This window comes from Hyperolius riggenbachi, chromosome 2 (assembly GCF_040937935.1).
Source record: "Hyperolius riggenbachi isolate aHypRig1 chromosome 2, aHypRig1.pri, whole genome shotgun sequence".
Taxonomy (NCBI): Eukaryota; Metazoa; Chordata; class Amphibia; order Anura; family Hyperoliidae; genus Hyperolius; species Hyperolius riggenbachi.
The window spans coordinates 484,260,662-484,285,676 of NC_090647.1; the positions used below are offsets into that span (position 1 = coordinate 484,260,662).

At 44.4% G+C, this 25,015-nt stretch overlaps 1 protein-coding gene across 3 annotated transcripts in view; it reads right to left on the reverse strand.

Moving 5' to 3' along the window:
* The window catches only part of SSH2 (slingshot protein phosphatase 2), a 302,262-nt gene that overhangs the window by 87,287 nt on the left and 189,960 nt on the right, over positions 1-25,015 (reverse strand). The window contains exon 1 of one of the 3 annotated variants that reach the window (XM_068270324.1): positions 8,517-8,921. The exons of the other annotated variants lie outside the window; for them this stretch is intronic. Within the exon in view, the coding sequence (XP_068126425.1) occupies positions 8,517-8,671 (155 nt within the window). The 5' untranslated portion in view covers positions 8,672-8,921. Of the gene's footprint in view, positions 1-8,516; positions 8,922-25,015 lie in introns of those variants that run through there. 3 annotated transcript variants of the gene reach the window in all.

Below are 25,015 nucleotides of genomic sequence, written 5' to 3' on the forward strand. Positions count from 1 at the left end.
GGCCCTCACAAGGTTAATATACTTTCAGTTACTGTATTATAGCATTTAATACAGAGTTTATGGTATGTAGTCAGGGATTTTACTGTGTTAGCTCGGCCTATTTTTAACATTATTATTTTTTTATTTATATAGCGCCAACATCTTCCGTAGCGCTGTACATAGTACAAACAAATAATGGGAAACAAATATACATAAGAAATACCAGACCCTGTACAGTCATGACATTGAATAGAATGAATACAGATACATACATAGTTGATGTATAGTTGGTACATGTACATATGTTCAAATTACAGCAGTATGAGAAACACTAGGAGGAGGTCCCTGCCCTTGCGAGCTTACAATCTAGAGGGTAGTGGGGAGGAAACAAAAGGGAAGGAAACACAAGGATTAGTAAGTGAGCCAGTGTGCCTTCAGTGCTGCCTATAGCAAATTATAGGCTTGTCTGAACAGGTGTGTTTTCAGAGTACGTTTGAAGGTTTCCAGACTCGTGGCATGACGAACCGGCTGAGGGAGAGAGTTCCAAAGGAAATGGATAGCCCGTGAGAAGTCTTGGATGCGAGAGTAAGAGGAAGTGACTAGGCTGGAGGACAAAAGGGTCTCCTGTGAGGAACGGAGGGTCCGGACGGGGAGGTATCTGGAGATTAAAGAGGAAATGTATGGAGGCGATAGCTTGTGTAGAGCTTTGTATGCAAGCGTGAGAAGTTTAAACTGGAACCTTTGGGCAACTGGTAACCAATGGAGGGATTGGCAGAGAGGGGCTGCCTCAGAGGATCTAGAAGAGAGGTGGATGAGACGGGCCGCAGTTTAGTAGGGATTTGAGAGGTGCCAGTCTGCTTTTTGGTAGACCACAGAGTAGGGTGTTGCATTCAGTCTTAAAGAGAACCCGAGGTGTGTTTAAAGAATGTTATCTGCATACAGAGGCTGGATCTGCCTATACAGCCCAGCCTCTGCTGCTTTCCCAAACCCCCCTAAGGTCCCCCTGCACTCTGCAATCCCTCATAAATCACAGCCGTGCTGTGAGGCTGTGTTTACATCTGTAGTGTCAGTCTCAGCTGCTCCCCCCGCCTCCTGCATATCTCCGGTCCCTGCCCCTGTCCCTCTCCTCCAATCAGCAGGGAGGCAAGGGATGCAGGCGGGGACTGGAGTTCTGCAGGAGGCGGGGAGAGCAGCAGACTGACACTATAGAGATAAACACAGCCAGCTCTGACAAGCTGTGTGTCAGTAGCGTGGCTGTGATTTATGAGGGATTGCAGAGTGCAGGGGGACCTTAGGGGGGGTTTGGGATAGCAAGAGAGGCTGGGCTGTATAGGCAGATCCAGCCTCTGTATGCAGATAACATTCTTCAAACCCACCTCGGGTTCTCTTTAAGCAACCAGAAAGCACAGTGATCCGGCATCAGCCAATCCCTGTGGGTGCCGGATAATGGGGACTTTGCTGTATTAATAGATAAAAACAATAATAATAATAATAATAAGAATAATAATAATAATAATTTCTATGAATAGTGAAGACCCTCTCAATGGATGTTCAAAACATTCAAGCACTGATGAGGTGATGCCTGCTGCCAGGCCAGCAGACATGAGGGGGTGGGATGTACAGGTAGGAGTGGAACCAGAATAAGGCACACTAAATCCCCATACACACGCTCAACAGTGGTCTTTTATGCAGCACTAATATTTTTTGTCGTGAAACAACCAAAAAAAAGTTGTTTGCTATTGTTCACACAACTGATAAGACGTCAATCCAACAGACCGCTGTTGAGCGTGTGTATGGGGCTTGGATTGATGTCTTATGAACAATAGCAAACTTTCTTTGGTTGTTTCAACTTGTTTTTACAACAAAAGTTATTTGATAATTGTGCTGCATATAAGACTGCTGTTGAGCTTGTGTATGGGGATTAACTTTATAAAGCAGCGAGCAGTACAAAGCTTGGGGCTGCCTAATGACTTCAGATGGTACCTCTACTGAGATCTTCCGAGATATCTCATGGGTGGCAAGTGATCAGTATCAGGTAAATATTGAACATTTTACACAGCTAGCATGTATGTATGCCTAGCAAGAGATGTACTTTGCATCTAATGACTGGATTTGTAACCTATTATCTGCAAATCAGGTCTGAATAGTGTTATCTAAAACCCATTCCCTTCTATTCCATACTGATCACTGGTCATCAGTCATTATTAGCAGATCACAGATATGAGAGTAATCCCCTCACACAGTCTCAGGTGATAGGAGGAGCAGGGAAGGCAAACAGACACACACCACAGTAAAGTAGGTGTATAAAGTGCTGTGTGTGTACAGACCGCAGAAACATTAGTAAACAACAGACAATTATGGGCTTATAAGATCCCTCCAGGGCAGCAAGATCAAAACAGATTATAACTGCATTATTTATTAGTAACAGTTTGAGGTGGTATATTCATGTTAGCTCCATTATCAGAAGTATATAAAAGGTCTGTGTTATAGCAAAATCTGACAGGCATCAAGTCTGTTAATCCAGTGGCTGGATAGTGTACTGGTTAAGGGCTCTGCCTCTGATGTAGGAGTCCTGGGTTCAAATCCTGGCTCTTCCTACTCAGTAAGCCAGCACCTATTCAGTAAGGAGTTCATTGGGCAAGACTCCCTAACACTGCTACTGCCTACTGAGTGCGCTCTTGTGGCTGCCTCGCAAGCGCTTTGAGTCCGACAGGAGAAAGGCGCTATACAAAAAAAGGAATTTTTTTTTTTTTAATTATAAAGCAGTCAAATCCAGCCATAAGGAGGTAACTTTTCAGATGTAATAATGTTAACTAAAAACACACACGCAACATCACAATAATAATAATAATAATTATTATTATTATTATTCACAAATGAATGCTAAAAGCTGCCGACATGAAGCAGTTCTATCTTGGCAAAGCTTGAAACATGATCAGCAGTGAACAGATAAGCACACTCAAATTGCCTCTGTACTTTCTAACTCAATCAAATCTTGGCAATTGCTTTTCATTTGATCAACATTTTATACCGCATAACTTCCTGTTTCTACAACTAGACACCTGCACCAGAACGCCGCTCCATGCGAGAAACCTTTGACCCAATTACACCGCAGGAAATTTTGTAAACAATACTAGTGAATACTTAAACAAAACAGACTCCAAAATAGCAACTACAGTACTATGCATGTCAGTTCACAACCTAAGTAAGAAAAACTACAGCTGCATGCACACTGGAGCATGGAGCAACACTCTAGATGTGCAGGGAAGTAACCTATAGCAACTAACTACAGCCACTTCAAGGTGATGGCTTTTGATTGGTTGCTATGTGAACTGCACTCCAGTGAATAAGCCACTAGGTGCAGGGAGTTTAAAGTGGACCTGAACTCTTGCACAGGACAGAAGGAAAAACAGAGAAATGCACCTTGTATGTATTGAGAGAGAGGTTAGCCCAGGCATAGGCAAACTTGGCCCTCCAGCTGTTAAGGAACTACAAATACCACAATGCATTGCAGGAGTGACAGCCACAGTCATGCCTCATAAAGGCAAATGCATTGTGGGAAGTTTAGTTCCTTAACAGCTGGAGGGCCAAGTTTGCCCATGCCTGGGTTAGCCTGTGTAATTCTTCCTTATCAATACAGCACAAATTGTAATTTGATCCCATAGCTGTGTCAGCTGACTGCCACAGCAGAGATCTCATTTGTAAACACGGGACGTTAATGTCTGCTTTCATGAAAGCAGGAAGTACACACTGCAGATTTATTGCAGGATTTGTATCAGCTGTAATAAAGAAATGTTTTTCTTTAAAGGTCATTATGCTGCTGCTTATCTTTTAGAGCAGAAAGGAAGTTCTGAGTTCAGGTCCGCTTTAAAATAAGCAGCACACACTTTTAAAGCGGACCTGAACTCAGAACTCCTCTCTAAAAAAAGATACACAACAGCATACTAAAAAGTAAAAAAAAAAAATGAATTTCTTTGTTACAGCTGATACAAATTCTAATATAAATCTGCCCTGTTTCTACTTCCTGATTCATGGAAGCAGACATATTGTTTACAGCCTGTGCTTTCAAATGGGCTTATCTACCATAGGCAGTCATGTGACACAGGGGAAGGATCAAATTTTAACTAGTGATTAGACACAAATGAGGGGGAAATTACACAATCTAAACTCTTTAAATACATACAAGGTGCATTTCTGTTATGTTTTCCTAGTGTCCTGTGCAAGAATTCAGGTCCACTTTAATGCAGGAGTGAATACAGCCAACATAATAATCTGAACATTTATATAGCGCTTTTCTCCTGTTGGACTCAAAGCGCTCAAGAGCTGCAGCCACTGGGACGTGCTCAGGAGGCCACCCTGCAGTGTTAGGCCTGGAACCCACTGAAAACCGCAAACGCAAAACGCAACCGCTAGCGTTTTGTCTGAGCGGTTTGCAAGCGGATTCATGCGCGTTTTGGGTTGTGTTTTGCAACATTGTATTTTTTTCCCCAGCGGGTGCCTAGCGTTTTGCGTTTTTATCCTGATTGGTCCTGTGAATTATTTTTCATTTTGTTACAGTGTGCTGAACCGCAAAACGCTAGCAGAACCGCTCAGTTTAGGTTTTGCTGAGCGTTTCCGCTAGCGTTTCAATACTTTACATTGAAGCGCTAACGCTCCCAAAATGCTGCATGTCCTGCGTTTGCGTTTCTGGGAAACGCAAACGCTCCTGTGGAAGTTGCCCCATCCATTAACATCAGCTGAGCGTTTTGGCAAAACGCTAGCGTTTCGCAGCGCTGCCAAAATGCTCAAAAAAACGCTCTTGTGGGTTCCAGCCCTGAGGGAGTCTTGCCTTACTCCTTACTGATTAGGTATTGGCCCTAGCCAGGATTCAAACCCTGGTCTCCCATGACAAAGGGAGTGCCCTTATTTTAACCAGTACTCTATTCAGCCATATCAACCTGCTTCAAATATACGTTGCAAAACCCACAAGACAGAACTACTGTTTGCTTGCTAGCTTGTTTTTCCTTTGATGATGAAACGTAAGCGAGATTATTTGTGCATGTGTTGCTTATAAACCAACGCTACAAGGCATATTACCAACGTCAATGTATTCAGCAACGAGTACACACTGTATTGCCAAGAAACATACCTACCTATTTGAACATCATTAACTATAATCAATACAGAGCATCTCTAATAAGGTTACACTCTGTTCACATAAATTAAAGTGGGATAAAACTGCCATAATGTTCAATAAAAACCTGTTTTTCCTGCTTTTTATTACCCATATAGTTAGCACATTTGTTTTTGTGCACAAGTAATACTGTCAACAAATTCCCAAAGTGCAGTTTATCTGCTCTAAAATCTGCCATTGCGTAGTTTCTGTATTTATGTATTAAAATCTATCTAGTGATCACTTCTCTGCTCTTTCTGCTTCTAGGGCTCATTACAGCAGTTTGCTAATGTTTACTAAATGTATGACAAAGGAATGTAAACAAAAGATAATGTTATCACCTCTTCAAATGTGGCCAGAAGCTACCCACTGAAGCAAGGAGCTTTCCACTGAAGAACAGCACTGTGTTTAACTGTTTGAATGCTGTTCTGATTCCATTTTTTTATGTGGTAGATTTTATGCTATAAATAATATTTTAGAGCAGAGATGAAAAGCTGAGTTCTGTGACATTTTAATAAGGACTTTCACACTTGCGATGTATTTCATGGACGGCTTTTGCTGTCAGAGATGTGACCTACTCAGTACAGTAGGCGCTCTACAGATAGAGATTACTTGTGAGCACATGCAAGCCTTTCATTATTGTACAAGACTTTGCTCTATGCAGGGAGGAAACAAATAAGCCCATTCAGTTAATTTTTGCATCAATAAGTGCTCATGGCAAGATTCCCTGAAGTGGGCATGGCGGTCTCTGCAAGAGCCATTGTCCTGTGTATGAAAGTATGTGCCCTGGGGACAGGATCCTCGGGATGGCAAATTAAAAATGATGGCTAACAAAGTAGAAAAATCAAAAAAGACAAAATTATATGTAACGCAATACAAGTCAACCCATCATAGCAGATATTAGTAGTATAATCACTGGGGCTAGTCACGGCAGTTCAGCACCTTTCTACTGTGTAACAGCTGCCATTCCAGCCTTCCCCAACAGGCAACTGGAGCTCTGCATATTACTTTGTAACCAAGTCACATACAAAAGGCAATTTTACATTACAAACTATCCAGTGCAATAGTCTACTTTAGACCGGTTTCAATAGACTATAAACATACCAAGGCCTTTTACTAAAACTTAAGAATAGACTCAAATCTAGCAATGATGCAAACTATATCTACTTACACATTTTAATCGAACAACATGAATTGTGGAAACATACAAATGAAAAAAAAAAAAAAAAAAAACCACTACAGAGCATATCAGAAAATGCCCTTATCCTCCTGCATAAATTATGGTCAGAGAAAATATGCACACAAGATACACAGCTACAGCCAACTATAGCTGCCAACTTGGAACAAAGAGTTCAAGAGACCCTTGCTATAGAACTTGTGTACATGTGAAATAAATTGTTCATACAATATTCAGTTATCACTTGACAAGACAAATAACATTTATATCGCGCTTTTCTCCTGGCGGACTCAAAGCGCCAGAGCAGCAGCCACTAGGGCGCGCTCTATTGGCAGTAGCAGTGTAAGGGAGACTTGCCAAAGGTCTCCTACTGAATAGGTGCTGGCTTACTGAACAGGCAGAGCCGAGATTCGAACCCTGGTCTCCTGTGTGCAGAGCCCTTAACCATTACACTATCCAGCCACCACACTTTGTTTTGTTTCAACTGATACTGTGTTCTAAAACATTTTGATATGACAAGATCTAACTGCTATCTCATTTCCTCAAAGGACTGCTTCAAGTCTTAAAGCAATTGCAATTAGTTCACAACTCTCTTTCACATAGTTGTAAAGTGCCAGTAAACAACAGTTTACAGTCCCATTCTAGCACTTTTTGCATGCAACAGTACAGGGAAAAGTGGATTTAGCCAGGCTTCCAGTACAAATGATTTAGTTCAGAGGGCATGGAGGAAGATTACAAAGGCTGCTGGAGGAATGAAGTTGCTGGAGCAGAGGGCTAGCAGACTTCTAAGGCCAGGGGGCAGAGCAGATATGGCAGGGTACTTACAGCTGGCCAGGGGGCAGGAAGATATATGGTCAGTGGCAAAGCAGATATGGCAGGGTATGTACAGCTGGCCAGGGGAGGGGAGGGGGGCAAAGTAGTTACAGACGGCTAGGGGACAGAGCAGATATGGCAAGGCAGACAGACATCTGGCCAGGGGGGCAGAACAGAGCACAGACTTCTGGCTGGTGGAAGGCAGCAAAGGGGATATGGCAGGGTACTCATACCAAGTACACATGATGAGATTCTCTGGCAAATGTACTGTCAGACCGATTATTTCCAACATGTCTGATCTGATTTCTGAACGATTTCCGATTCATTTTTCCATAGAAGTGAACAGAAAATTAGATCAGACATGTCGGAAATAATTAATCTGACAGTAAATCTGCCAGAAAAACTCATCATGTGTACCAGGCATTACAGCTCAACAGAGGGAAGAGCAGATATGGCAGGGTACTTGCAGCTGGACAGGGGGCAGAGCAGATATGACAGGGTGAGCAGACCCCTGGCCAGCATGCAGATCTGATATGGCAGAGTACTTACAGCTGGGTAGGGGGCAGGCAGATAAAGCCGGGTTACTTACAGCTAGCCAGGTGGCAGGAAGATATATGGCCAGAGGCAGAGCAGATATGACAGGGCAGGCAGACCTCTGGCCAGGGTACAGGCAGATATTTGGCCAGGAGGAAGAGCAGATATGGCAGAGTACTTACAGGTGGCCAGGCAGATATTTTGCAAGGAAAGATATGGGCAGGCAGACATCTGTGCAGGGGACAGAGCAGACATCTGGCCAGGGTACAGGCAGTATATATATATATATATATATATGTGCAGTGGGCAGAGGAGATATGGCAGGGTACTTACAGCTGGCCACATAGCAGCGCAGATATGGCAGGGCAGGCATCTGTGCTTGGGGGCAGAGCAGATATGGCAGGGCAGGCATCTGTGCTTGGGGGCAGAGCAGATATGGCAGGGCAGGCATCTGTGCTTGGGGGCAGAGCAGATATGGCAGGGCAGGCATCTGTGCTTGGGGGCAGAGCAGATATGGCAGGGCAGGCATCTGTGCTTGGGGGCAGCGTAGATATGGCAGGGCAGGCATCTGGGCAGGGGGCAGCACAGATATGCCAGGGCAGGCATCTGTGCAGGGGGCAGCGCAGATATGCCAGGGCAGGCATCTGTGCAGGGGGCAGCGCAGATATGCCAGGGCAGGCATCTGTGCAGGGGGCAGCGCAGATATGCCAGGGCAGGCATCTGTGCAGGGGGCAGAGCAGGCATCTGTGCAGGGGGCAGCGCAGATATGCCAGGGCAGGCATCTGTGCAGGGGGCAGCGCAGATATGCCAGGGCAGGCATCTGTGCAGGGGGCAAAGCAGATATGCTAGGGGGGTACTTACAGCTGGTTGATGGTGTTCTGAGAGATCACGGAATTTTCCGAGAAATGAGGGATCATCTTCAGCCCGCAACATGCACACTGGGGCGCCGCCTGCCTGTCCCGGGAGAGGGTGCTCAGAGTCATGGGTCCCAGCGTGTCGTGGCCGCAGCGGCACATAAGATCAGTGGCACTCCGGAGCCGCCCGGATCCCGCACATGAACCCTCCTGGCAGCGCTTCCTTACAGCTGGTGTAAACTTTCCGCAGCAGTAAGTCCCGGGGCGGATAGCGGCTCTGAGGTAGTACCGGCGGGTATGTGCTGGAGACTGAGACCGCTTCACAAGGGCTGCTTCATGCCCAAGCAAAGCCCCCCTGAGATCACGTGCCAACCTGAGCCGCGATCATCTCCACACTGCTTCCTATCCTACTGTCCCTCCCGGCTAACAGCTGCCGACTGCCGCGCATGCGCAAGTGTCTCCAGCAACTTCTCGCCACCCCCTCCTCGCCTTATTAGCGCCCTGCAGGGGGAACATCTTCCCAGCACGCTGCACAGGTCCCCTCCTCCCGCACGGCTCCCTGTACAACCCACCAGCTAAAACTTCTCTTGTGTACTACTGACCCGATTCTCAGGACACAGAGGAATTGTTCCTAGAAACTACAGCATTATAGCATTTCTGTGCAAGTACATCTGAGCAGACCCCAATAATTAATAAACCACACATATAACAACATGTATTACTATGGTGCTATTACTACAGGTCTCTAGGTTACACGGCCAGCTGCTGGCAGCTCGTTTCGCCATGGCTAAAGTGCAGAAAAGCGATGGACATTGATTGCCGTTGTGTTGCGTTTGAGCTGGGGCATTTCTAGTCTTTTTGTCACTCCAGGCGAGAAGCTCAGTGTAAATCTCACCTCTGGAGTCCATTGCTGCGCTTCCGCCTGGCTGCTCACCACTCATCCTAGTGCCCAGCATCTCCTGTCCGCTCATCAATCACCCTAGTGCTCAGCATCTCCTATCCGCTCATCACTCACCCTAATGCCCAGCATCTCCTACCACCTGTACACAAGGAGAGCCAGCACTAGAGGGACTCCAGAGGGGAGGTTAGAGCACAGCTTTTGCTTCGCTGTACTCTGCCTTTACACACTAGAGATGTTGCGAACTGTTCGCTCGGCGAACATCTCTGGGGCTTTTACTACTTCCGGGTCGCTCTGACCCGGAGTAGTACGCCTGTGCTGCACGGCAAAGCGCGTCCTAGATCGCGCTCCTGTTGCCGGGCACTCTCTGCGCATGTGCGTGACGTCGTTCATGACGTCACGCACATGCGCAGAGAGTGCCCGGCAACAGGAGCGCGATCTAGGACGCGCTTTGCCGGGCAGCGCAGGCGTACTACTCCGGGTCAGAGCGACCCGGAAGTAGTAAAAGCCCCATGCTTTCAGAGATGTTCGCCAGCGAATGGTTCGGGAACCGTTCGCTACATCTCTATTACACACTGGGCTGGGGGAGCGCAGGTGGGGACAGGAACAGATAGTGGGACAGATGGAGGCACAAAGGGGGACAGAGGGAGGCACAGAGGGACACACACATAGCGGATCATCCACAAGGCAACTTAAGCAGCAGGTGCCTAGGGTCTGGAGAGAGTATAGGGCGGGCGTTTATGCTAACCCCCAACAAATATTGCCAAAAAAGCTAGGTGGCCATCAAGTGTGGGCCCAAAGTGATTGCTAGGGCACCATTTCACTTGAATCCATCTCTGGATGCACAGGGGGATTAAAGGTGGCACAAGGAGACAGAAAGAGTCACAAAGGGAGACAGGAGGAGGCACAAAAGGAGACAGGAGGGACACACGGGGGCAGAGGTGGCACAAGGAGACAGAAGGAGGTACAAACACTCGTGGGGTGTGGCTTAGTTCAGGGGGCCCAGGACTAATGGCACTCCAGGCAGTGGTCTGTACTGCCTATGCCTAAAAACGCCCCTGCGTTTGAGCCTTGGGGAGATAGACCATGACTGCAACTGCTGCCGACTCAAGAAGCTGCATTTGCTGTTTAGAAAATTTCATTGGACTGTAGGGCTTGACTAATGCCGGGTCCATACCATGCAATTTTTCCATCACATTGAAGGTCGAATCGATTATTTCTGACAGGTCCGGTCTGATTTCTGAACGTGATCACGAAAATGATCTGAAAAACGATTGAAAATCAGATTGGACCTGTCGGTAGTAATCGATTCAACAGTCAATCTTAAGGAAAATTGCAATGTGTGTACCAGGCTGAAGGCCTCTTTCACACAGGTGTCCTGTTGCGTCTCAGTCAAATGCTTTGACGACATTCAGCGGCGATCGGTTATGTTTGCTCCCACAGGGGGACACGTCACGTCAAAATACTGGAAAAGTAAGGATCAAAATGTGGCGTTTGTGCAAATGACTGTAGTGGCACTGCCCACTTATCCTCTAACAAGCAGTGCATCCATCATATCATGACCCTCACCCAGAACAAGTGCAGATTTATTGTTGGATTTGAACGTGGTTTTGAAAAGAAGACAATTTCTAAAGTAAAATGGGGAACAGTGGTCAGCTGCGCACATTAGGTTGCCCTGGTTAATGGTTACATTAGAACTTCAGTTAATTAAAGGTACTTTCCAAGTTCAGTAGATAAGCATGCCTTCCCCAGACATCTCCTCCCCTTATAAAGGACACATCTATGGCTTTTTTAAATGTACACATAAACCATCTGCTTTGCAGTCATTGCATGGTGAGGATGAAATGTGCTATACCTTGGTACCACTTTTGATACATCACCTGTTTCTCTCTCTTGTCAGTCCTCATTGTTCTGCAATCTTTTATGCCCCTGGGCTGACCAGAGCTTTGCATGTGGCAAATCAGGTTTGGAAGGTTGTCTGATACCTCACAGCCTATTGATCACCTGTTGAGTAATTCATCATTAATTTATGAATTTAATTTGCCTGAACGTCTCAGTTCTGCCCAGGGGGATTCTGCTTCCTGTGGAGAAAATAACTGCTCTGAATTCTAGCAGCTATCAGTCCATTTATGTCAACTCTAAAGTTGTCCGCAGAAATACTGATAAGCTGATAATTGTCAAGTCCAACAAGTTCCAGCTTAACAAGTTCCAGTACACTGATCGTCCCCGATTCCCCCTGGCCAGGGCAAGGTGCAAACAGGCTGGCTGGATCTCCCATACAATAAGACATGCCCCAGCTCCATCCCCCACTTCCCCTATGAAATACATGTTTTTGCCTATACAAGGGCATTTGGAGATGCAGCTATAACTCAGAGGCAGCACAAATTATTATTATTATTTTTAGCATTTATATAGCGCCAATATATTACGCAGCGATGTACAGTGTGTGTGTGTGTATATATATATATATATATATATATATATATATATATATATATATTTTGTCTTGTCACTAACTGTCCCTCAAAGGAGCTCACAATCTAATTCCTGCCATTGCCATATGTCTATATTATGTAGTGTAAGTACTGTAGTCTAGGGCCTTTTTTTTTTTTTAGGGGGAGCCAATTAACTTATCTGTATGTTTTTGGAATGTGTGAGGAAACCGGAGTGCCCGGAGGAAACCCACGCAGACACGGAGAGAACATACAAACTCTTTTCAGATAGTGCCCTGGCTGGGATTCGAACCAGGAACCCAGTGCTGCAAGATGAGAGAGCTAACCACTACTCCGTGCTGCCCTATGCTGGGCATACACGGCTCGATTCTGCCGCTCGATTCCGCGCCTGATCTTTTTCCGTGCTCGATTCTGCAGGCAATTCTCTTATCTTCCGCTCGTTTTTCTTATCTTTTTCCATTGTCCTCCATGCAGAATCGAGCGCAGAAACGATCGGGCGGGAGATCGGACATGTTGGAAATGATCTATCGAGCCATCTAAATGGCTCAGAATCGAGCCGTGTATTTCCAGCATAATGCTGATGGTTTAGCTATTCACATGTATGTTCACATTCTATTGAGAAAGGAGAGGAAACCACAAGCAGGTGTCCCCAGTGCCAGTCTTTCTCTGGATAATAATAGTGGTTGGCTAAGAGGATTATACGCAGGTGAATTTTGCTCAAAACACAGCTGGACCAGTAGATTAAGGAATACTTATGCTAGGTACACACCATACAATTTTCTGGCAGATTTACCTGCCAGATCGATTATTTCCAACATTTCTAATCTTTTTTTAAGATTTTTTTTCAACCGATTTTCGTAGAACTGAACGACGATCGATCGAAAAAACAATGAAAAAAAAGATTGAAAAATTGATCGAAATTCAGATCGGACATGTTGGAAATAATCGATCTGGCAGGAAAATCTGCCAGAAAATTGTATGGTGTGTACCTAGCTTTATACAGACATCAGATTTGTCACCTAATCTTACCATAAAGAGAAAGGTTGAGTGACTATAACCTCATACATACATTAGATCAGTGATGGCTAACCTTGGCACTCCAGCTGTGGTGGAATTACAAGTCCCATGAGGCATTGCAATACACTGACAACTCTAAACATAACTTGGGGAGGCAGCGGCATGATGGGATTTGTAGTTTTGTCACAGCTGGAATGCCATCACTGCATTAGATAATCTTTAGGCAAGAGACTATCATATGGTGTCATCTCAGCCTAGAATGTCTCGCCAGATTGCTAAATAATGAGTGAAGCCAGAATGCTGTCTGTTCTAGTTTCCTTCCAACCAAACAAGGAAGGAGGGAAAACGGCATAACGCACAACGGAGCACCACATGAGTAGGAGAAGAAGACTACCCTTGGTTAAGATGATCCCGACCAGCCCCTTCGCTGAGAACCATCTAGCATGTGTACAAGGCTTATTGATCGAGTAATGACCGCTAAAGGTGCCCATTAATTACCACATTTCCTGATTGATGAACTGTCCGATCCGATCGTTGCAATCAATTGTAAACAATCGTACGGGCCCACCAGTGGAGGGGAATATGATAAGCTATGCGATCAAAGAATCATTCCAAAATTTGGATCGACAGAATGATCGTTCGTTCTCAATCGGCGCAATTAACAGTACCCAATCTGATCAATTACTTGAGGGCTGTAAGCTCCTTAAAAGAAACATCAGGCAAAAAAATGTAAAAACAGCCTTACTCACCTGGGGCTTTCTCCAGCCCTTGCAGCCGACTGTCCCACACTGATCACTCTGCTCTCCGCCGCCGTCCTGGGCTCCCCGCATGCTGTTCAGGCTGACCTCGGGGTCACCCTTACTGTGGCTGCGTGAAGGGCCGTTGTCAATCATGGCCACGTGGTCCGCGGTGCACTGTGCAGGCGCAGTAGTTCTGCACCTGCGCTGTATGCTGCGGACAACGTGGCCATGATTGACAACGGCTCTTCACGCAGGCGCAGTAAGGATGACCTCGAGGTGCCCAGAAGCGTTCTGCGCCTGCGCAACACTACTGTGCAGGTGAAGAACGCTCCCAGCTGCAGGAGTGCAACAGGGGTGTGCACCCCCGAGCCATGCATGTGCAGAAGAGTCCAGCAGCCCGGATTAGCGGGAGGATGGCGAGGGACCCCATGCACCTCATGTGGCTGGAGGAAGCCCCGGATAAGTATAAATACAGCTATAAAGCCCATCTTTACTTTAAATTAAGGAACTATCTAGAGGCGCTAAGCTTGTACTGAGAACGTATGAGTTGATTGTACTCCAATTTTATTGCCTGATGAAGTGGGACGTGCCCACGAAACGCATTGCATCTAACCGGAGTATGTAAATAAATCACTTTTGTTGAATTAAGCAACATTTTTCTGTGTCTATTTTGGGGAAGCAAGTCCACTACTAACCCCCATTGTTCTCTTTTAAAACATTTATCCTACTTTTGGCACCTCTGTACAACTGTACAATAAGTGTGTCCACCCCTGGTGGAGGGGACTTGGTTCCCTTTTTTCCGATCTACAGAGAGCGACTTCTTAATCCTGAGAGGGTACAGGTCTAATACTCCCCACCTGCCTTCAAAGTGGTTGCCTGATACAGTAACCCAAAATTTGTGAGTATAACATTATACTTCTCCTTCTATACCTATAAGTTACCGTGCATACTACACTATATTGGGCTCTCGGTGTTCCCCCTCCTTATTTATTAAGCCCATCTCAGGTTTACTTTAAATTAACAAACTATCCCACCAAATTTACTCATCAGCATTTGAAGGATATACAGTATAGATAGAGAGAGAAGTGATTATAAAAGAATATATAACATCTGTAATATGCAACAACAGGTACAGTAAACATAATATCCATAGCAACAATAATAACCCATCAACGATCTCAAGCCTTCTGGCAAACATGGTTACGAAATTACTATAATCACATATAGATTCTAAATACCAAACTAAAATTCAACGTATATTCCTATTAAAGAGGAAAGCGTAAAGAAAGCTTTCAATTAAATTACAAATATCGCTTAAATATTGTTTTGTAGCATTTATTTATAGCATCCTTCATGCGGCGGACTTTAAACGGTATTATAATCTTTAGGTGCAGCAGCATTAAACAGAATTAAAAGGAGGAAAGGAAGCATTTAAGTCGAGCAAGAGGCTTTCATCCCCATTCAGTAATACAGCGGGCGCACGCAGGGAAGCGTTCTCAATCGAAGGACACGGTGGCTTTTTCGGTTACGTCATGCAGAGGCTGATTTTAACATCACCATCTGGAATCTGAACTGGATTTGTAAAGCTGCGGATCACATTGTATTGTTTCACCACATCCTGGTTAGCTTAGAAACAAACAAAAACTGTTTAAAAAAAAAAGTCCACTGACACATTACAAAATAAAATCTTCATACTGGGTAGCTAAAGATAGCAACTGTACACCTAGGGGGTGCCTAAACAAATGTATACATTGTTTCTGCTTGAAGAAATGTTACAATGTTTAAAGACCTCCAAGTTCTGGAACATAATTTCAGTTTAAGCAAAAGTGAGAGAAGACGGCTGCTGTGCAAAATGAGGCACCACTGCAGGAAAGGTACTAGTCTGGGTTTTGGTTTTAAAGGGTACCTGAAGCCAGACACCCCCAGGAAAAAAAGGGTAGTCTTCCCTCATCTATCTATGCCTCTCTATTACTGCGCTATGACCCTGTAAATATATGACACTAATGTAGAGCAGGATCACCCACCAGGCAACCTTGGCAGGTGCCTGGGGCCTAGTGGATGTCAAGGAGCCCACCTGCCACCTTATCTGACCTCTCTCTACTTCAACTTACCAAAAAGACCACATCTACTACCTTGCCTATGGCCCCATTACATCTTAGTCCATCTCTGCACTAATGTGCTAATAAAAGCTTGGTGGATGAGCTTTTTGTCCCTAGGGCTTTACAAAGGACTAGAGGACATGATCTGCGCATGGAAGAAAAATGTTTTAGCCATTTATTTAGCTGGTTCAGCACCGCAGTGCCGAAAATCTCATGCATCCGAGCAACGTTCACCTCCCATTCATTCGCCAATAACTTTATTGCTACTTATCACAATGAATTGATCTATATCTTGTTTTTTTCCGCCACTAATTAGGCTTTCTTTGAGTAGTACATTTTGCTAAGAATTATTTTTTTCTAAATCCATTTTAACAGGAAGATTAAGAAAGAAATGAAAAAAATTAATTATTTCTCAGTTTTTGGCCAGTATAGTTTGAAGTTAATATACGCTACCGTAATTAAAACTTATGTATTCTATTTGCCCATCTGTCCCGGTTATTACACCGTTTAAATGAGGTCCCTATCACAATTGGTTATTTTTCTGCTAGATTACACACTCAAAAAGCTTTGAACACAAGCTGGATCAGCGTTCCCCATCCTTATTCTCAAGGCCCACCAACAGTGCATGTTTTGTGAAAATCCACATAGGTTGTTATTAAGCTCTGCAGAGACATTAATTACCTCACCTGTGAATTTTGTGGTTTCCTGGAAAACATGTAGTGTTGGTGGGCCATGACGACAGGGTTGAGGATCTCTGAGCTATATGGTTCTCAGTCAAGATGGCTGCCACACATCTAGCATGTGTACAGGGGCCCCCTATTCCCCTTGGCGCATCAGCGAATGATCCAACTGGCAGATTGACTCAGCTGAGTGCTGGTCGAGGGCATCGTTCTTTCACTAACGACGCCCGCTCCATCATGTGTTGCGCTGTTGGTCCTCCTCTTTCCTTGCATAGCAACAGAACATCCTAAAGGCTGGAGATGAGCTTCTTTTGTACAGCCTTGGCTCAAAACAGTCACCCTTTACACATGTGTTCTTAAATTTTTATACAGGAGCACTGTCTGCTGAAGGTATATGGATTCTGCCTGGACTCCCGTTCAAAGAAACTTTAATTAATGCAGTTCATATTTGCTGGATGAATTATAATATTCCATGTGGAGATCAGGCCTACTGACAACAAGTAGATCCTTTGAGGAAACATATAGAGGATTAATGCACTGTAGACAGAGGAACGGAAAGTTCAGCTTACAGCAATTCTCTGGGCGTCACCAAGGCAAGAAGCAAGAGAAATCTCTACTGGATAAAATAAAGTCAACAAAAAAGGCCCCAAACCTACCCCACTTCTATGCTAAGCTAAAATAACATCTTGGGTAGAGTGCTACTTTAACAACACTGGATGTACAGAGAGATCTCAAACTCAAGTGTAATTTAACAAGGGAACATGTTCCACCCAGACTCAAATGAGCGGTTTGGGTGGAAATCTCATTTTGACAACGGTTTTTCAGATTTACGGCAGAACATTCTAAGCTGAAAAAATAAGTGCGGAGGTAAAAACTGTTTTATGCTCATAATGTTAACATTTTGCAGACGTAAGAAATAATAGCAGCGACAGAACAAAAGCTTTCACATTTTCCACTGAGCTTTGCCACTGAAGACAATAAGCAAACCCTTTCATTAGCTTCATTCCCGGTCTTTTCAGCCATATGGAAAATATTGCATACATAAGCAAAGTATTTATAAATTACCCCAATTTAGTTATTTTGTTTAAATATAACATAAAAAAATGTAATAATTACACGCGCTTCTAGATTCCTAAGACTGATAGACATGTCCCAGCGTATCCACCTGGGACAGAATTCTAATATATTGTTTTCTGGTGTGCTCATTCATAGAGAAGAATTCTGTGATTGCTCCCATATGAAGCATTCTGTGTTAAAATTGCTTGTCCAATTTCACAATAAGTCCAGTATTCAAGCTCAGATGGTGTGCCCAGTCACAACTTTCCATTTTTTTGCAATTTCACAATAAAACGCATATACTGGATCAATAGTTATATATGTTACGGCCAGAACCCGAAGTTTGGCCACTTCGCGTTCTGGCTGGCCAGTTCGGGTTCTGGCCGGTCAATGTGCGAAGTGGCCGCTGCGCTGCGGCCAGTGTTAGAAATGAAATGATTCCTGTTAAGATGAATGTATTTTCTGGCCGTCTCGCTGCGGCCAAATGTATGAAAAGTTAGTTTAATTTAATGAAATGAAGCCGGCGGCAAATGTAGCAGATGAAGCCGCCGGCTTCCGCTCTGCCTCTCTCTCCTCCCCCTGCCTCTCTCTCTCTCTCTCCTACTGGCAGCCGCGAGAGTTGTTCGTCACAGCAGGGAATCCTGCCATTCCTGCAGAGCGGGTGCTGGTAGAAGCAATGTCTGCAGCCTCCCCGCTCTGCTTCCCTGGCGCGACAAACAACTCTTGGGAACACGCGTGTCCCCGCCGGCTGCCAGTAGGAGAGAGAAAGGCAGGGGGAGGAGAGAGAGCTGAAGCCAGCGGCTTCATCTGCTACATTTGCCGCCGGCTTCATTTCATTAAATTAAACTAACTTTTCATACATTTGGCCGCAGCGAGACGGCCGGAAAATACATTCATCTAAACAGGAATCATTTCATTTCTAACACTGGCTGTAACATATATAAAAAAAAATGCATTATCACATGACAGGAATCTTTATAATTTTGGCCACACCCCTTTGACAGCTACTTGTGAAGTACACATTCTAGCCCCACCCACTCCCCTGGATGTGATAATCGTATGCTGGCAATACATCATACGTTCATACGTTTTTACCCCCGATAGATAGGTTCGATAGATAATTTGCGACATGTCCGATATTACTTCTGATCATTTTTTGGCTCGATTTCTCATAGAAGTAATGGAAAAAGATAAGAAAAATGAGCGGGAGATAAGAGAATTGAACGCAGAATCGAGTAGAAAAAACGATCGGGTGGAAAATCGAGCGGAAAAACATATTGTGTGTACCCAGCATTACGCCCGATACACACGCTCAACAGCGGTCTTTTATGCAGCACAATTATCAAACAACTTTTGTTGTGAAACCAGTTGAAACAACCAGAAAAAGTTGCTTGCTATTGTTCAAACAACTGATAAGATGTCAATCCAACAGTTGGATTGACGTCTTATAATTGTGCTGCATAAAAGACTGCTGTTGAGCCTGTGTATGGGGCTTTAGATTATTTCCCACAATGCAAAGGGATTCACAAAGAGCAAACTGTCAGGACCATGGTTATGACATCACACTGTGGGAGGAGTTTCACCACAATATCAGCCATACAGATGTCCATGATGAACCATTAGATAAAAGGTAAAGATTTCTCATGGGAAATGGGGTATCAGCTACTGATTGGGATGAAGTCAAATCTTACGTTAAAGTTTCTCTTTAAAAATAAGATGGCTCCAACAACTAAAACAAAATCATAGTTATCATCCGCCTCAGGTGATTTAGTGTTCCTCTGATATCATGAGGCTTGGGAAGAGTCTGCACTGGTCAGGAGAAGCTCATATGATTATCTCCTAATTTGACACATTTACAACTGGATTAGGCAAATATTTTCCTAAGTGTATCTTAAGGTGGCCACTAATGATCCAATCTTTTTCATCCAATTTTACCAAATCTATGTAGTATAAGGGTAAATTGAATGAATATATTGGATGGATAATATAGGCAATTCTCTTATATTACATAGAAATGGTAAGATTGGATGAAAAAGATTGGATCATTAGTGGCCACCATTACTAAGATCTGTAACTTGGCAATGCTTCTAGTATACTGCAAGTTATGCCAACCTTCTATTATAGGGGTCCTCTATAGTGCTGGAGCTGCACAGTTCCATGCTATCCTGTATGTGTAGTGTTATCTTGAAGTGCTTCTAACAGAAGACATCTATAACCTTTTACAGCTATATGTATCCTAGAGCATAAAACCTTGGGGAAAAAAGAGGGAAAGGTTTACATTGACCTAAGCCCTTGCTGCAGTTTACCTCTCCACAGCCGGCTCCCCACAAGCTAATAGAGTACCATCCAACACTTCCCTTCTTGCCAGATGAATTCTGTGAAAGGTTAAAGAGGAACAGTTCGGTTCAGCAATGTCATTGCTATCCAAAGATCATGTGATCAGAAGGGCCGGGATACAGAGATCATCTTGAGGGCTGGATTTCTGGAAAGGCCACGAAAGGCTTGGGCCTTGGGTGGCAGCTGGCTTAGGGGTGGCTGGACATGGGAGAGGGATTGCTGCAAATGGAATACAGAGGTTGCAAATAAGAAGCAGCAAATATAAATATGGAGCTGCAGCCCAAGGAATTTGTATATAATTAAAGGGTGCTGCTGTACATGAATGTTAGACATGGAAGGGGGATGCTGCACATGGAAGGGGAGCAGCAAGACAGCTGGCCTAAGGGCACAAAAAGTATAAATCTGGCCTTGGTCATCTTGGAAACACACGTTATTGGCTTTACTAGTCTGATTAATCATGGAGGTTAAGATAAATGACCTGACTGTAACCTGACTGTGCCTCAAGGATGAGCTCTATCCGCAGCTTGTACTGAATGCCTCTTCACCCCTTTCCACTGACGGCTGAAATGAGTATTTCTGGTGTATCTACAAAACCATGGGCCTCCCGACACATTTTACACTACTCCCTCCCCCAGCACTGTATGTACAATCTCAGCACAGTGCCTCTTGCTTGTCCTCCCCTTTCCACACAACAGAACTTGTCCCTAATCACAGACAAGTAGTGATTGTTCCTAAACTGTCAACCAAAATGATCACTAATGACTGTTTTGGAAAGTTACTGAGAACCTATACATAGCTTAATATATTTAAAAACATCAGTTTGGGGTGGATTTAGCTTAGAAGGAACCCAAAGGTTAGAGGGATATGGAGGCTGCCATATTCATTTCCAGTTGCCTGGCAGACCTGCTTATCTTTCTGGTCAGCAGTGTCTGAATCACACCTGAAACAAGCATGCAGCTCATCTCATCAGATTTGTGTCAGAAACACCTGATCTGCATGCTTGTTCAGGGCCTATGGCTAAAAGTATTAGAGGCAGATGGTCAGCAGGACTGCCAGGCAATGTGCATTGTTTAAAAGGAAATACAGCAAAGTCCCTAGTATCCGGTACCAACGGGGATCGACTGATGCTGGATACAGGTGCTTGCTGGTTGCTTGAGAAACCGGCCGAAAAAGAACACCCCCCCCAATAATCACTGAGCCTCCAGCGACGTCTTGTAGCCTTACTGTCATTCCTAGTGGGCTCTTAGCGGCATTCCGGCGTCTTCCATACACTGAAGCCTGCGTGTCACCTGACCTGCATCAGGTCACATGACATGCTGGGAGCTATGCACAAATGCCAGAAGGAGCATAGCCCTCTAGGAGCTACAGGAAGGCTACAGGACGTTGCTTTAGGCTCGGTAAGTATTTTAAAGCCTCCAAACTCTTCCGAAACCCCTCAAAAGAAAGTCCCAGTTATCCCCTCAGGCGTGCCGGTTAGTTGAGACTTCCAGTTGCCGGATAATGGGGACTTTGCCTTAAATATGGACACTCTCACCTTGAGTTCCAAGTTTTTGAGATAAGAAAGAGGGTACACTTTAAGACACTCCCCTAACACATCTATAACCACACCCCTCGTCATGCATACCACAAAGAATTCAGAACCAAAAGATGTCGTTTTATCATTCAAACCACACTGGTGCTTTCTATCATGATAAGTTGTTCTTTATTTTAACATCAGTATATCATCATATATCCGTTTAATTAATGGGAATAAAGTTTATAGTCAGTTAAACACATTTTTCATTAGAAAAATACATTTACTCAGATCTGTACATCAGTCCTGAAAGTGGGACAAACAAGGAAGTCAGGCCCAGTGCACACCAAAACCGCTAGCAGATCCTCAAAACGCTAGAGGTTTTTAGAGCAGATTTCAGAGCCATTCTAGGCATGTTTAGAGACGTTTTCTAAACATGCCTAGTGTTTTTGGGAGCGTTTTAGTGTAGCAGATTAGAAATATTGTTACAGTAAATGCTGTTACTAAACAGCTTCTGTAACAAAAATGCCTGGAAAACCGCTCTGATCTAGCGTTTTCCAGAGCGGTTTGAGCTTTTGCTATACTTTACATTGAGGCAGAAACGCTTCTGCAAACCGCAAAAGTGCTGCAGGACCACAAATCGCTGGTGTGCACCATCCCATTGAGATACATTAGCCAAGCGTTTTCCAAGGCAGAAGCGGTTTGCGGATCGCTTAAAAAACCGATCGGTGTGCACCAGGCCAAAGAGGGGCAGGGGTTTACTTCCCAAAGAGGCACTGTCCTTCCAAAAGAGGGACAGTTGGGAGGCATAGCATAATAATTTTCGGGGCGGTTTAGGCCTTTTTCAATCATATCATATTGCATCTATTACATGACTCTGCAACAAAACAAAATTAAAAATGTTACTTAGAAATTGGCATAAATATGGCAGAGCATTGCACAAGCCTAGTATGCAGATCTTTCCTGGAACAGGCTGATGTGTTCAAAGCAAAGTGCTGGAAGCGCTAAACTGAAGGAAGATGATTGACGAGACTTCAACAGTATTATTAGCTGGCTTGGGTGACTTTCCATCACATGATCAACAGCTGATACAACATCCAGCAGAGCAGATACACAGCACTCCTCAGACACATTATACCATGAGCTATACGTGCAATGCGGGGCCTGCTTTCTCCAGAAACTCTTTCAAAAGAACATGGTAGGCAATATATATTTTATATACATCAGTAAAAGCTTCCAGGTAGTCCAAGTCACTGGGGGAGGGCTTAAGGTAGCCATACACTGGTCGATTTGCCATCAGATTCGACCAACAGATAGATCCCTCTGTGATCGAATCTGATCAGAGAGGGATCTTATGGCTACCTTTACTGCAAACGGATTGTGAACCGATTTCAGCCTGAAACCGTTCACAATATGTTGTGGTGGTGCCGCTGCCGCTCCCCCCCCCCCCCCCCCGCATACATTACCTGCTCCGCCGGAGCGACTCCAGTCCCCAAGTCTCCGCTATCTTCTCCGCTCTGGTCTCCAGGTCCAGCATGCTTTACTTCTTCCTGCGTGGCAGGAAGTTTAAACAGTAGAGCGCCCTCTACTGTTTAAACTTCCTGCCGGGCAGGAGGAACTGAAGCATGCCGGAGACCAGCGCGGACACGGAGCAGCGGTGACCGGGGGTAGTCGTGCCGGTGGAGCAGGTAATGTATGCGGCTCTATTGCGTCGGTCGTCAGGCACTCGAACGCTGCTAGCGATGCGCTCCCTACCCGCGGGCGATCGACGGGATCGGACGAAATGGATCGAAATTCGGCGTGTAGCACGAACGATTGGCAGCAGATTCGATCCCAGTGATCGAATCTGCTGTCGAAACGGCAGCAAATCGGGCCAGTGTATGGCCAGCTTTTCTCCTAACACTAGACACAAAGGAAAACCAGAGCAATTCCCCAGAGTCGACAACACATTGTAATCCTAATCAGTTACTCCCGGCAATTGCTCCAATTTTACTACATGCTTTTTGTATCCATATTGCCAAATGAGCATCAAGGTGTCCATACACTTATAGATTTGCAGCAGATTCGACCATCAGATAGATTTCTGTCAGATGCCTGTCAGGTTGAATCTGACATGAATCTATCTGATGTGTGCCACACCCTAGGAACAGATTTCCCATAGATTTCAGAATGCATTATTGGACCATTAGATCCAATGCAACTCTATGGGCCATCGATCTGCTGGCAGCAGCAGATCGACCTAGATCTTCCATCCTGTCAGATAGATCAAATCCATCAAAAATCGATCAAAATCGGCCACAAATCGATTAATAGATTTGAAAGAATTGATTTCTGATCGATCGATCGCTGAAATCGACCAGTGTATGGGCCCCTTCAGTCTCAGTTTTGTATCAGTTTTAACAGACAGTACAGGACTAGGGACAATCAATGATATGCAAATTTATATGTATTTATATATGCATCTTCGAAATTGACCAAACAATTTAAACCTGGGTTGAGATTGATTGGTCCATTATCAAAATGCATATATTTGCATAAAAATTTGCATAAACTCAGAAGTATTTGCATCTCTTCGATCATCCCTATACAGGACCAGAATGATGACAACTTCCTGTACATACAGGAAGTAGCTCTTTTGCTCAAAAGCAGAGAAAGAAGTACGTGAGCTTTTCTGGTGGTAGAATGGTTCCCCAATCTCCAGCTTCCCTGGTGTTCCAGTGGGTACCCATCCCTATTTCACTTCTCTCATTTCTTCTGGTAGTCTACTGGCTGGTTTCTGGTCTACTGGCAGCTCCCCTTGTGGTCTAATGCCACCCCATCCACATATAACTTCTCTCATGGTCGAGTGATCCCTAGTCTCCCCCATATCACTTTCCTGGTGGTCTAGTGGTGCCCCTCATGCCTATAAAGTGTCTAAAAGAGAATCAATATAGAACCACCTGCCTGTGTAATTTATAGTATAATTTGCAATAATCCATATATCTCATAGAATGACTCAAATAATTTATAAACAATACATTCAAATAGTTCCAGTAAGGTCCCTCCTTGACCAGAACTGTGGGTTTCAGTACCAAACATAAATGCATGCAATGGTTGTGTAAAATATGAGGCATATGCAAAATTCATACAGTGATTGTACAAAATAAACAAAAAGAGGTATATGCAAAATACATACAGTGGCTGTGCAAAATGAGCAAAGTGAGCTATATATGCATAGGAATGTGCTTTCTTGATATAGAGGCAACTCATCTGTAAAGGTACTATCCTGATTAGAAAATAGATCACAATGCTAAATCTGCAAGCGATAAACTTGTGGGGACTGCGTCAGTATAGAAAACAGTGCTTTAGGCTCAGTTCACACCGATGCTTGGCAGACGGTAAACGATGAATGGGCAGCGCCGTTTACTGATGTTTGCACAATCACCGCACCTTAATCCCCATTTTCCCCATAATTTGAGTTGATCCTGGAGGCAGGGAACACACTTGACTATTTTCGTTCGCGTTTTCTGCACAGAAAAACTGAGAACTCATGTTAATCAATGGACTAGTTCACACTTAATATGTTGTTCTCGCGCGCAGAAAAAAAAATTGACATTCTGCATGATGACTGCACATTTTGTCCGTTTTCTCTATCGATTACATCAGAATCAGAACCAGTTTTATTTCGCCAAGCATGACTGGGTCAAGCCCGGAATTGGGTTTGGCACAATGAA